The sequence below is a fragment of the Vipera berus genome, assembly GCF_964194415.1.
Source record: "Vipera berus genome assembly, chromosome: Z".
Classification (NCBI taxonomy): Eukaryota; Metazoa; Chordata; class Lepidosauria; order Squamata; family Viperidae; genus Vipera; species Vipera berus.
In genome coordinates this window covers 42,499,989-42,513,771 of record NC_138205.1, presented here as the reverse complement: position 1 = coordinate 42,513,771, position 13,783 = coordinate 42,499,989, and the positions used below count along the sequence as shown (strand labels likewise).

Genomic DNA, 13,783 nt, shown 5'->3' with positions numbered 1-13,783 from the left:
GTGAGTATAAAGAGGATTAAAATAAAAATTCAGTCAACAGAAATCTTGGGTCATAAACTATTACTGTTACTGCTTTAAAATATTCTTAACTATTCTCCATGCCTCCCCCAGTTACTAATTGTAAAAAAGAATCAATTGAGTTTATAGAATAGAAGGCTGAAATTTTCAAACCTCCACATCTAGAAGCCATAACCTCACTTCCCAGTAACCGTGGAGGCACTCCAGCTCTCACCACCTATCTTCCAAATATACCTCACCTAGCATTTTTTTTTCTAGAGAAACAGGGCTGCTGCACCCTGTACCAGATAATCCTTGACTTATAACCATAATGGAGCTTGCCCATGATAGTCTGAAGTCAGGAAAACATTAAATGAACTGCCTCAAGTAATGACCGGCCATCCCTGCTCTCGCCAGCATAGAGGGACAGACTTGTTTATCTCCCCTCCCCCCCAATTAATTGTAAAAATTAAAGTCTCTGCCTCCAGTCTATATTCCATTTAAAAGTTTATCTTGACTCCAGGCTGAAAAGTAGAGGAATGGGGGCAAACAAGGAAAGAAAATTTTTTTCTGCAACTTTTTCCTTTGCATTGAAGAAAAAAAACAAAAACCCAGGAATTTAGCCAACTAAAGACTTGTGCAATAAAATGGAGGTCGCTGGGTCTTTGCAAGCTTTAGCTGTTTGTCTGATCCCTGTAGAGGCATTCTGCAGTCTAGTCTTTAAATCCCAGCTGGCAACAAAATGCAGAAGAAATGCTGCAGGCTGAGCATAAGATGGCATGTCAGATAGGAATTTATTTGGCAGAATCTGGAAAGAGATTGCAGGGAGTTCAAATGGTTATACAGTAACTCGTAAATATTCATATGCTCAACTCAAAGATTGAGAAAAAGTTGAAATTACATAGAGTTTACTAACTTGACTAGAAGCACAATAAAAAGAAACGGACTTAGCACAATCCAATCTAAATCCTGAGTAGAACGTACAGAATATCTCCCTACAGAAATACTGACTCTTGAAGCAAAATCACCTATTTCCTTCTACTTTCCTTTTTTCGTGGAAATTTCAGTTTCACTCTAAAGCTCTGGAAAATGGTATCAGTCTCCCCTTTTCTCAACCTTGGTCTGGCAACTTCTTTGATTCCCTTCTCCAATTCTGCCTTTGTCTCTTTCAGACAGCTAACATTTTCTATTTCCAAGATTGAGATGAGATCTGTGCCTAAGACAAAGGGCCATGGCTTTCCATGGAAATGCAAATTCTGAATCTGCAGTCTCACAAGGAGATGTTTATTGAGAATATCAGAGTTCTCCTTGCTGACGAATAGAACTCCATTGACCTGCATCCAAAACTGTTCCTACATAGCTTCTGAGAAGTTCATTCTCTTTATTCATCTGGAAAGGAACAAGTAGCTCTAGTTTGGGGCAAACTAAAATATTTAATTGATTGCAGCCCAAACTGTGTAATACTCAAACTTTTGAATATCAGAAGACCAGAATTAGGTTCTTCAGAATTACAATATGTTATCTCTTAGTGCTGCTTGTTGAGTTACAGCACTTTTTGTTTTGATGCAGAATGTTGGAGCATGATTTGATGAGATAGATATTGATAATAGATCAGATCTAGTAGAGCTTCTATACGTGTATACATTCTCTTTTCTTCAGAGTTATGGCTGTCCCTGCTACTGTGATCTATTTCACTTCTTATGATCAACTACGTGATTTGTTGCATGTTAAGATGAACAGCCAAGGACACCATATCCCACTGGTGGCTGGTGCAGTTGCCAGATGTGAGTTTCATCCATTTTTGTATACTTGCAGGAACTGTAGACTTAGCTGTTGCTTGAAAATTGCTTTAAAGCTAGGGGAGCAAAACTGTCCTTTCAAATGCGCATGGCCATTTGTGCAAAGCATTTGAAACAAATATTTTATAAGGTGGGTTACAATAGCATGAATAAAACCTCTTGGAGGTTTTATAGCAGCCACATCCTTTGGTGGACTTACACGATTCTTTGGAGGGCTGGTCTACAGCCCTTCCGGCATGGGTGTGTGCACAACCATTTTACTTTGCAGGCAGTACCAGCAGAAATGTTGTTTGTGCATAAATATTCATACAGTGAGGGGAAAAAGTATTTGATCCCTTGCTGATTTTGTACATTTGCCCATTGACAAAGAAACGATCAGTCTATAAGGTTTATTTTAATAGTGAGAGACAGAATAACAGAAAACAACAAAAAAATCCAGAAAAAAGCATTTCAAAAACGTTATAAATTGATTTGCATTTTAATGAGTGAAATAAGTATTTTACCCTTTCACAAAACAGGACAGTACTTGATGGCAAAACCTTTGTTGGCAATCACAGAGGTCAGACGTTTCTTGTAGTTGGCCACCAGGTTTGCACACATCTCAGGAGAGATTTTGTCCTACTCCTCTTTGCAGATCCTCTCCAAGTCATTAAGGTTTTGAGGCTGACGTTTGGCAGCTCGAACCTTCAGCTCCCTCCACAGATTTTCTATGGCATTAAAGTCTGGAGACTAGCTAGGCCACTCCAGGACCTTAATGTGCTTCTTCTTGAGCCAATCCTTTGTTGCCTTAGCCTTGTTGTTTTGGGTCATTGTCATGCTGGAATACCCATCCACAACCCATTTTCAATGCCCTGGCTGAGGGAAGGAGGTTCTCACCCAGGATTTGACAGTACATGGCCCTGTCCTTCATCCCTTGGATGAAGTGAAGTTGTCCTGTCAGCTAAGCATAATGTTTCCACCTCCATGTTTGATGGTGGGGATGCTGTTATTGGGGTCACAGGCAATATTCCTCCTCCAAAGACGGCGAGTTGAGTTGATGCAAAAGAGCTCGATTTTGGTCTCATCTGACCACAACACTTTCACCCAGTTCTTTGAATCATTCAGATGTTCATTGGCAAACTTTAGACGGGCCTGTACATGTGCTTTCTTGAGCAGGGGGACCTTGCAGGCACTGCAGAATTTCAGTCCTTCACGGCATAGTGTGTTGTCAGTTGTTTTCTTGGTGACTATGGTCCCAGCTGACTCGAGATCATTGACAAGATCCTCCTATGTAGTTCTGGGCTGGTTCCTCTCCGTTCTCATGATCATTGAAACTCCCATGAGGTGAGATTTTTCATGGAGTTCCAGACTGAGGGAGATTGACAGTTATTTTGTGTTTCTTCCATTTGCGAATAATCGCGCCAACTGTTGTCACCTTCTCACCAAACTGCTTGGTGATAGTCTTGTAGCCCATTCCAGCCTTTTGTAGTTCTACAGTCTTTTCCCTGACATCCTTGGACAGCTGTTTGGTCTTGGCCATGGTGAAGAGTTTGGAATCTGGTTGATTGCTTCTGTGGACAGGTGTCTTTTATACAGATAACAAGCTGAGATTATGAGATTGCTCCTAATCTCAGCTTGTTTTTCTGGATATATATTTTTTTGTTATTCTGTCTCTCACTATTAAAATAAACCTACCGTTAAAATTATAGACTGATCATTTCTTTGTCAGTGGGCAAATGTACAAAATCAGCAGGGGATCAAATACTTTTTCCCCCTCAATGTATGTGGACATCAGACTTTAATATGGCCACAGAAGTCTTCTAAAAGATTTGGCCACTTTCTGGATTTGAGGAGAAGTGCTTTGTGAAATCCTTTTGATAGCTATAATATTACCTGGGGCTCTCGGGTTCCACAATATTAAGGTTGATAGTTTTCAAAATCTATTTTAGAATAATTTAGGAATCTGATAAGAAGCTGACCAAAAGTACAAGTTATGAACCGGCATTCTGCCATTCAAATCACTTCAGCCTTTCATTAGGTCCTGAGCCTCAGTTTCCCATCTGCCATATGATGTTTTTATTGGCTTGTTTTACTGGGTTATTATACAAAACATTCGTGTGATATACTGTATATGAATCAGATGGAATATTTGAAATGCTGCTATGTTACATATGCAGAGATATTAGAAACAGCTAATTTATTATTTGCTTTATGCTCAAATGTGCTAATTTTTTTCTAGGAGATTTGTATCATTATTGTCAGATTCAGCTGTGTCAGAAAAAACGTAACTGCTTGCTAGAAACTTCCCACTGAATGACATCTTCAGTAGGAAATTTGTGTATGCGCACACACACACACACGCACACACACACATGTGCATATTGTTTATTTGTGTCAGAAGCATCACAATTAAAAAGGCATATTGTACAATATAAAATGTAAAATACAAGATTAAAATATGAACAACTTAAATAGATATTGCTCAGAAATTAATTAATTGCTGTTTTGTCGTGCTTACCATGAAGTCCTCAAATGTACACTGATCAGTACTTAAGGACAAGTATATATATGTGTGCGTGTGTGTGTGTGTGTGTGCGTTGTTGTCTGCATGTCACCACAATTGCAATGGGCAGAAGCCATCAGATAGCCCCATTTGTTTTGCGTGCCTCTGGATCAACAATTTCTGTACTTCTCAGTTTCCGCCAGATCCAGTTGCCAGCTCCTCCATTGGTTCCATCCAATGTTGGTTCTTTGTAGCTTTCCATAGGTCTGCTTTTAAATTCTTCAAAGATTTCCATCGACCAAAGGAAGCTTTTCTTAGGTATTAATCTCTGATGAACTGGTGGTGAGGCCATAGAGTGGGTATGGTCTGCTCTACACCTGTACATGTGTATGAATGATGTATATCTGCAATTGTCGAAACACTTGAAATGCGAGTGAATGCCCTCTTGATATTCTCCTTAACATCATACTTACATCTAGGTGTACTTTCTATGTTTAAAGGTGGTTGGTGATTGGACTCCTGGGAGATTAAATAAAATTGGGTATTTCTATGAAGCACCCCAAAGCATCAATTGCCTTTTATGACCATAATCAACACTGTGCTCAGTTAGTCCTCCCAGGTTAATCCTTGTTATCCACTTCACGGTCACTTTGCAGCCTGGTGTTTAGAAAGCAGTTCTGGTTTCAGTGACTGTTTTATCCAATCCAGAGAGACTGCTGAGCCGGGACAAGATTTGATGCTGAGCTAGATAGCTGTTTCATTAAAACTATTGATTCCCTTGGTATTATAATGGTAAAAGAGCCTTGGTGGAACAGTGGGCTAATGCCTCCTTAAGTAACACCAGCTGCCTGCAATTAGTGCAGGTTCGAGTCCCACCAGGCTCAAGGTTGACTCAGCCTTCCATGCTTCCGAGGTAGGTAAAATGAGGACCCAGATTGTTGGGGGCAATTAAGCTGACTTTGTAAAAATGCCACTTGGGGGGGCGAAAGCCCTAATAAGCAGGCATATACATAGAATGAAGGCTATTGCTAAGCACATTGGTTTGTGCTTAAATTGTAAGCTGCCCTGAGTCTTCGGAGAAGGGCGGGATATAAATGGGATTTAAATAAATAAATAAATAAATAAATAATGTTCAGCCACCTAAGGCCTATTTTGGTTTCTGTGCCAGCGATTTTCATAAAAGAAACCAATCGGCCACCCTGGTATTCTAGTGGGCCCCTTGGCCTGATGCACAAGGAAGTAGCGCTGAGGGATAAAAGTTGGTTTCTCATGCCAGGTTGGGTTTTCTTCCATAGTGGGTGCAGTAACTATGATCAGCCCCTTGGAACTCATACGAACAAAAATGCAGTCTCGTCAGCTGAGCTACCGGGAACTACGTGTCTGCATCCAGTCTTCAGTGGCACAAGATGGATGGATGTCTCTCTGGAGGGGTTGGGGTCCGACAGTCTTACGGGATGTTCCTTTCTCAGGTATGGATCGAAGAAGGGGATCTGGCTCACTAGCACAAGAAGTATTTAAGGAGATGAGAATGCATGACACTGGAAACACTAAATGGGTATTGTTTTAAAGCTAAAGATCTATCGGTTTCTTAGTTGTTAGATAAGGAAGTTGTGCAGCTGCCACCTTGAACACTTTAAAAAAGAAATTTGCATACTGTTTTAAAATACAGTATACGATTATACATATAATAACAGCCCTGATGGGGCGAGTGGCTAAAGTGCAGTATTGAAAGCAGACTCTGACTAAAACCTGGAGTTTGATCCTGATGGGGCTTAAGGTTGACTCAGCCTTCCTTTCGAGTTCAGTAAAATGAGGACTCACATTGGGGGCAATATGCAAATAATTCCTCTACCCTGTAAACTGCCCAGAGAGTGCTGTAAAGCACCATGGGGTAGTATATAAGCCTAAATGCTATTGCTGTGGCTATACAGCCCACAAGAACCCATTTTCACTTCAGAGTTAATCTTCCAGAGTGGTAGATAGGGTTTGCTTAGGTCTCCAGGCCACTCCTGTCTAGGTAGTGGAAGTCATTTCTAACTTTCCCAGTAGCTAGTGACTTAATCTGAGCAAAATTATCCCTGGTGTTACTGGGTTGGGAGATCTACAGTTACTATACCTTCTCTTATGCAGAGAAAAATACAGTGAACCGATACCTACAGCCTCTTTCCGCTTTCCTCATGGTTCCCTTTCTCTTGCTTCCCCACAGCTCTGTATTGGTATAACTATGAACTAATGAAAGATTTGCTGTGTGGGCAGTTCTGCCTTGATGAAGCCACTTTCATGATCAGTTTTTCAGCTGGAGCCATTTCTGGCATGGTGAGTTCCAGAGCTTTACAGATCTTTGCATAAATGTGAAAACTTGAAACCTACCTGTGATCCAGAATGTGCTAGAATTGCATGAAAGTTATAACAGGCAGTGGAGAAGAAGCTGTGGGCTTTTGATGTAACAGTGCTATAATACCCTCTGGCTCAGTTAACACAATAAGGAGGGTTCCTGGGAGTTGTATTCTACAAGTTCCCAGCCACTGGACATTTTGGTTAAGCCAGTGGACCAGGCCAATAGCTGAACGGGCCTTTTAGAGGTGGAAATCCATTTTAGTTAATTTTGTGTATCCCATCAGTAGCATCTTCATTTTCACTGCTAAACAACTCAGCCATATCTGTCTAGACCTAGTTTTATTTAGTAAAATTATTTTCCACAACCATTAGGTTACGTTAGAACCTGAAATTTTTGCAGTTAAATTGTGTGGTCCATGGACCACAGAAGCTAATAATATCTTACTTTAAAATTATACTGTTCAATGAGTGGTGGAAGTCAACACATCTCAATACCTCTTTCTGTTAAAGACACACGAGGCTAATTCTTTAACTGGACACACCAGGAGAAGAAAGTTTCTAAGACTTCCATAGTTTGCTTAATATAGTCCTTTGCATCATAAGTTTTTATCAGTTTTAGGAAGGAGCAGGGTGCATAATAATCAATGATGTTTTAAAAAACAAAAAAAATCGGATTTTTAAAATTGGATTTTTTCCCCTTTTTATCAAATTTATTTTAATAAAATGCTTTTGGAGTAAAAATCTATCTAAATATAATTTTCTATTTAAGATACATTAATAATTTAGTTTATTCAGTATGAAATGGAGTTTAGTTATGTAGCATGAGGCTGTATATTCTGCAATATTTACATTTTCGGTAAACTCAAATGAATCCAAGCTCTGCAAGCTGAGATTACATGCACTGCATTGATGCATTTACACAATTTCACAGTAACCATGAGATAAACCATAAAACAAAGTTTAGGAATATTCCTTTATCCCATCCTTTTGCAAATCTATGTGCACAGCAAACTGTATGATTGAAGAGAAATGCTCTTAAGTGTTTTAATTAAATAAAAGAATTTGAGTAGTTCTCCAACTATGTGTGATTAACCTATTAACCTAAAATCGGTTCTGATATCACAGTTTTACTAACCTGACAGCTTATTATTCTAAATAGGAAACCTTCATTTTGTTTGCAAATAATAATATTAAAGATTTTAACTACAATCAAAAATGAGTCTGTTGTGGTTCCGACAGATGAAAACTCTTCAAATGAACTTTGAGGCATTGTTTACCTTAAAGAATCTTTTATTCGAGAAACAAAGTATCAGCACTACATAGTTAAAGCCAAAAACTGAATTCCCCTCCCCTGAGCACAAAGTAACAAAGCACAATTCCCTCCCCCAATTAACAGTCATAAATCACATTCCCCAATTAGCTTGATGCTCAGGCTTTCTCCCCAGCTCTCCAGTCCGCCAAATCTTTATCAACTCTGGGTGCAATAACCTTGGATTCCCATGGCTGAGTTATTATTGTTATGACTAACTGGACTCTCATCCACATTCCCCCTCCCAGCATCAACTAACTTTAAAAGCAAAAGAGTAAAATGGCTGCATTTCCATCTGTTGTCAAAGCAAGAACATCCAATATTAGCAGCGTTGACAGTCCTTATATTTAAACAGCCACCTGCTGCCCTCCATGTCCCTCACCTTTTTGTGTCACTGCTGCATCACCAGCCGTCCCATTAAAGTGAATGGGACTGTTGGATGAGTCAACAGCGGGTCAGAGGAGGAGCCGCTGCGGGATAGAGATAACAGTTGCTCTATTTTGATTTAAGTTGAGTTGATTTAAATCAAGCCTTTTTATTAATGATTTAAATCATGATTTAAATTGAGATTCAAATCAATTTGATTTAAATCAGATCCACCCTGGAAAGGAGTATGTAACTTAAATCCTGGCAGTAAATATTTGTCATATCCTCTTTCTCCTTTCTTATCAGAATGCTATACTTTGCCCTCAGTTTTCACAGTGTCTTTAAAGTGAATAGAGTACACTATTTTCAGCAATATGAAGGAAGTATTCAAGTTAAGAACCTGAGATGGAGGATGCTATATAAAAAATTTGCTTTCATCCCGTGTAAATGTTATATAGATAGTGGCTAACAGAATGTTCTACCTGTTCTCCAGGTGGCTGCCACTTTGACTTTGCCCTTTGATGTTGTAAAGACCCAGCGGCAGATTGAGCTAGGAAACATGGAGACACTTCAAGGTAAGAAGTGAGCGGCTGCCAAAGATAATGGGTAACTGTCGAACAGTAGATAGTTCCTTTGAACATATATGCCTATACTTGAATTAGTAGTGGTGGGAGGAATTTACAGTTGATAGAGGAGAAAAGGATTGAATTTAAAAGTCATAAAGAAAAGAAGAAGACAGAATGGTGAACTGAAGAGGCAAACCTAGCTCATTGGCAAGAAAGATTACCTTTAACTTTTGATCAAAAGAGTTTACCTTTGGTTCTTAATTCACATGTGAAAAGCTGCAGGTAAGAACCAATCAAATTCCATCATATTCAAGTTTCATTTTTCACAGTTATCTTCTTGGCCGAGTGAATAATTTCCAGAAGGATTAACTACTTCTGGTCTAATAAGCACACAGTTTCTTATTCAACAGAGTTTGCCTGATGTTTTGCCTCTTCTAGGGTCCAATCCTATTTCTCTAAAGTATTTGCACTGTGTTTCACAGCATCTAGTAGGACGAACATTTTAGCAACATACTTGTCTGCCCTGGTGAGAACAAGGCTTTTTTAGCTTGATTGTAATTAAAATAATCTCATTAACATGTTATGTCTGTGCTGAAGAAAAAACTATGTGGTGAATTGAAAAGAGAGAGATGTGTCATTCTGTGCAGGCCCTATACAGAAACTGTTTTGTAATTTTGAGGTGACGGTTGCATGATTAGTGCTATAAAATTACAATACACCCTGTATGATAGAGAGGACAGATTTTCTGAAAAGAAAAAAAAGAATTCTCTTATAAGAATTCTTATAAGAATTCTCTGCTAAGCTTGTAAGCCGCCCTGAGTCTTCGGAGAAGGGCGGGATATAAATGGAATTAAAATAAAAATATAAATAAAAATAGTGGCCCCACTCTCACACACTCTCACACCCCCCCACTATAGTGGCCCCACTCTCACACACTCATTTGTACCTGCTTATGTGTAACCTAACATAATGGAGTTCATATGAATACAAGCCTGCAAATACGAAAATGTAATATAACAATCTCTATAGCTGTTGGATTTGTTTAAAGAATGTATATGGTCTCCTACTTTGAACACTGCCATTCTGGGAAGCATACAATTCATCAGGGAAACAAATTATAAATAATTTCAATTAAAATCCAGACCATTAATTAATTCCTGAACCTGGAAGTCACACTCTTATCCCTGTCCATGGAAATTCCATTCATTTTGGCTTCCATTTATCCTGACAGAAAAGTCTTTTTTTTTCTGCCTTCCTGGGATGACTATATCTCTACAGACTTGCAATCATTGCAGAGAACAAGCTATAGTCTGATTTGTGACATGAAATGTTCCGGCAAAAGGAAACAAACATTTTCCATCACCTCTTTCATTACAGTGCCTTGCAGGCTTGCTAGATAAATGCCCTATTCAATTCTGTAGAATCCCTTCTTACATTGGTTTACATAGAATTGTATTCAGTGTATCCGAAATGGCCATTGCTACATAAATTATTGCCAGTTTGACCATTTTTTGTGTTAATTGTTGGAAGGGAAATGTTTAGCAGATAGATTTTAAACTACTTGTTCATTTCTTCTTGCCCAGTTACCACACCTAAATCCTCATCGACCTGGCTACTTATGCAGAAGATTTGGGCACAATCTGGCACAAGAGGGCTCTTTACAGGTGCCATTTCTAGTTTTATGCTAAAATATTTATTTTAGTGTTTGGGCAAGATGGGCTTCTTGGTGGTGAAAATTATGGCTGCCTGTAATCTTGTACTCTTAAGCAATTCTATAATCATCAGAACTATTATTTTACTTCTTTGCTTTTGACAGTGTTAATGTGGTCTGTTTAATGTCAGTGCAGTCTGACAACTAAATTTAAAAGAAGATAAACATTCATTTGCATTTCTGCAGCTGCCATTGCCAGATTGGACAACTGGAACTATAGGATTCCATTTCCTCATGTAAATCAGGAAGAATGATGGAGAAGTGGCAATCAGCTAGACCTGTGGTGGCAAACCTATGGCACGCATGTCACAGGTGGCACGCAGAGCCCTCTTTGTGGGCACCCACGCCATCACCCCAGTCTTAGGCCTTCAGCTGGGTTTTATAAAACTTTTTTGCCTTAGGCCTCCACTGCTGTGTGCGAAAAAAGAGAAAAGGTTCAATCAATCAATTTCAACTTCTCGCAGGAAAAAAAAAAGATCTCGCAAAGTTGGCATTGACTGATTGAACTTTTTAGTCCCACCCAGTCTGCCGTTACCACTGCAGCCACGCCCACCCAATGGGCCACACCCACCCAGCACCCGATGATACATAAGTAGGTTTTGGGTTGCATTTTGGGCACTCAGTCTCTAAAAGGTTCGCCATCACTGAGCTAGACCCTTCAGCTAAATCAGTAAAAAGGCAGGATAGCTTTGCATTTTGCAAGAGGTACTTACTTGTTCTCTTTCTCCCTCTCCTGCACTTTCCTTCCAAAATCCATATAGGTTTTCTGCCTCGTGTTATCAAGGTGGCTCCAGCCTGTGCTATCATGATTAGCACATATGAATTTGGCAAGACCTTCTTCCAGAAAATGAACCAGGAACAGCAGTTAAATAGTCTATGAAGCCTATAAACAGAGCTTTGGATGTAGCCTCCAGATGGACCAAAGAAATGCTGATGGCAAGAGAAAGGACACATTTTGGTAGATGCAAAAAAAAGGAAAACCCGTTTTGTTAATAGGGTTGGATATAAAAGCAGATCCAGCTGTGAATAATAATCAAGATTGAGAAGACTACATAACCAATAAATCTCTTGCTTGCTTTCCTTGTAGGATTTCTCACTCATCAGGCAAATTCCAGGTGCCTTTAACTAACTCCTGGTCTCCTGCCTTTCTCTTTTTTCCTGATAGACAACTAAGCCTCTTGGCTTTAAACCCTCTCCTCTTTAGGTACTGTCAAGATTGGATGCTATAACTTTTGGCTCATTTGAAGAGGAGGAGCTCCAGAATACCTTAGGTTTAAACCAACTGCATAGTATGATCCTGGTGTGTTGGGATTATTGGCCAGTTGCAAAGGGAAAAAAGTTAAAAAAAAGAGGGAAAAGCCTAGCACTGCCATGCCCCCTGCGTCATTACTATTATTATTTTTGATAGGCCTTCAGAGAGTAAAAGTTGCTAATAAGACAGCAGATGTTTCCATCTCTATTTTAATTTTCAAAGGTTCTGCATGCTTTTTTTTTAACCTGTCTTTTCCTGTGCATGACATACAGCTGTCTGAAGTTGCAATCCTAAGCTGGACTTCGACAGCTTTGAATAGAAACACTGATTTTGAACACTCAGGTTTTGCCCAGCTCTTCCCTTCATACTACCACAAACAGCCTGAACTCCGAAATCTTGAATAGCATGGATGAGAATTAGACAGCTTGGGCTCCTGCTCTCCGGTTCAATATTTGCTATATTAAAGGAGAGCTGAGAATAGCAGGCCAAGGTTTTCTTTGATGCCAGATATCTTATGTAGCATCTTGATATCTTGTCCCCTCTATGTTGTAGATTTATATGCCTGTTGCTTACATATTTGTGGAAAGGGGAAAAGCTGAGCTTTTATTTCTTGAATAAAATTCACTTTTTTTTAGCAAAACAACAGTACACATTACTTGACTGTTGATATGTCTTTCTGTTTTTCTTTCCTTGCATCCTCATCAGGTACTCTTAGATTTTATTAGAAAACCCAGGTCACTCTTTTTGAGATCTCAGATCTTTTGACCATGCTATTAGAATTTAGGAAGAACATTGAAGAGTATGATTTTCTGCTGTTACCTGAAATCTTGGTATGACATTGTCAAAAAAAAAACAGACCAATAATAAGTTTGAAGAACAAAATAAATTGTTGGAATTGATGTATGAATACAGTAGAACTACAAATAGTTTGATGGGATATAGAGAAATGTAGTGAATCATTTTGAAATAATCTAATTTAATGAGAATGCCCTATTTATTTCCAGGACTTTTGCTTAATTTTTCTTAATACTTCTCTGGGTTTTCTTACTCCATAAGGGAATAGCATGATTGGTGAATTATTTTTAAAAATCAAGCAGTGTTGTCCAGCCCAAGTCAGTGATAATAAAATCTTGTTCCCTGCCATGGGCCTCTGGCAACAGAAAGTATATCCATCCTAGTTTAAGGTCTTATATAAAAACCTTTATATCATGGCGAGAACTGCCATGATTAGAGGGATGCATTTGATTCCTAAATAAAATGTTCAGTGTTCTTTTACTTGTCTCACTCTGATAGGCTGATTCACTAGATGTACCCATGAATATATTTTATTGTAAGAACAAAGAGAGGAAACTGTTTCAATGGGTGGGTTTGCAAAATGTGGTTAGACCAGGGTAAATTGGAGTTTGCTTCAATAGAAGATGTAAACTCAACTGTTGTGTCAGTGTGTTGGATAAACCAGGCTGCAATATGATTTCTTTTTCTCATTTGTGAATATGGGAATGGTGCTTTAAATTAAATTTAGGATATTATGTGTGTGTAGATCATATGTCTTTGCAATACCCAGCAGCAAATCATTAGGTCTCTGATAGTGTTGCTTCAGCAAACAGAAACATGAACTTCCTTATCACCACTCTGCAAACTTAAAATTTTGAGCAGCCCAAATAAAACAGTTGCTGCATATGAGGCCAGTAGATGAAACCACTGGCATGACAGGAATGCAGAGAAATAGATACAGTGGCATGATTAATATATTAGTTAAAAGAGAACGTAAATAAGAAATGTTTTAAGATATATATAGTTGATAAGGAAGAAGTTATTTTCAATGTATCTAATTTCTGTTTCTCGTATAGTTCAGATTTTCCAGATGGGAGGATCTGATGGTGGATAATTTGGGATTTGATACACTACATTCCTTTTGGGCTTCTGTATGACTTCCTTTACTCTTAAACATTTTAATGATTTCT

The 13,783-nt window shown here is 38.8% G+C and overlaps 1 protein-coding gene across 7 annotated transcripts in view; it reads left to right on the top strand.

Moving 5' to 3' along the window:
• SLC25A39 (solute carrier family 25 member 39) overlaps positions 1 to 12,474 on the top strand; it is a 35,182-nt gene extending 22,708 nt beyond the window's left edge. For all 7 annotated transcript variants that reach the window (XM_081345011.1, XM_081345007.1, XM_081345009.1 and 4 more), the window contains 6 exons: positions 1,657 to 1,781; positions 5,574 to 5,747; positions 6,485 to 6,594; positions 8,784 to 8,865; positions 10,440 to 10,520; positions 11,329 to 12,474. In XM_081345011.1, coding sequence (XP_081201137.1) covers positions 1,657 to 1,781; positions 5,574 to 5,747; positions 6,485 to 6,594; positions 8,784 to 8,865; positions 10,440 to 10,520; positions 11,329 to 11,447 — 691 coding nt within the window. In that variant the 3' untranslated portion in view covers positions 11,448 to 12,474. The remainder of the gene's footprint in view (positions 1 to 1,656; positions 1,782 to 5,573; positions 5,748 to 6,484; positions 6,595 to 8,783; positions 8,866 to 10,439; positions 10,521 to 11,328) is intronic.
• The last annotated feature ends 1,309 nt before the right edge of the window (positions 12,475 to 13,783 follow it).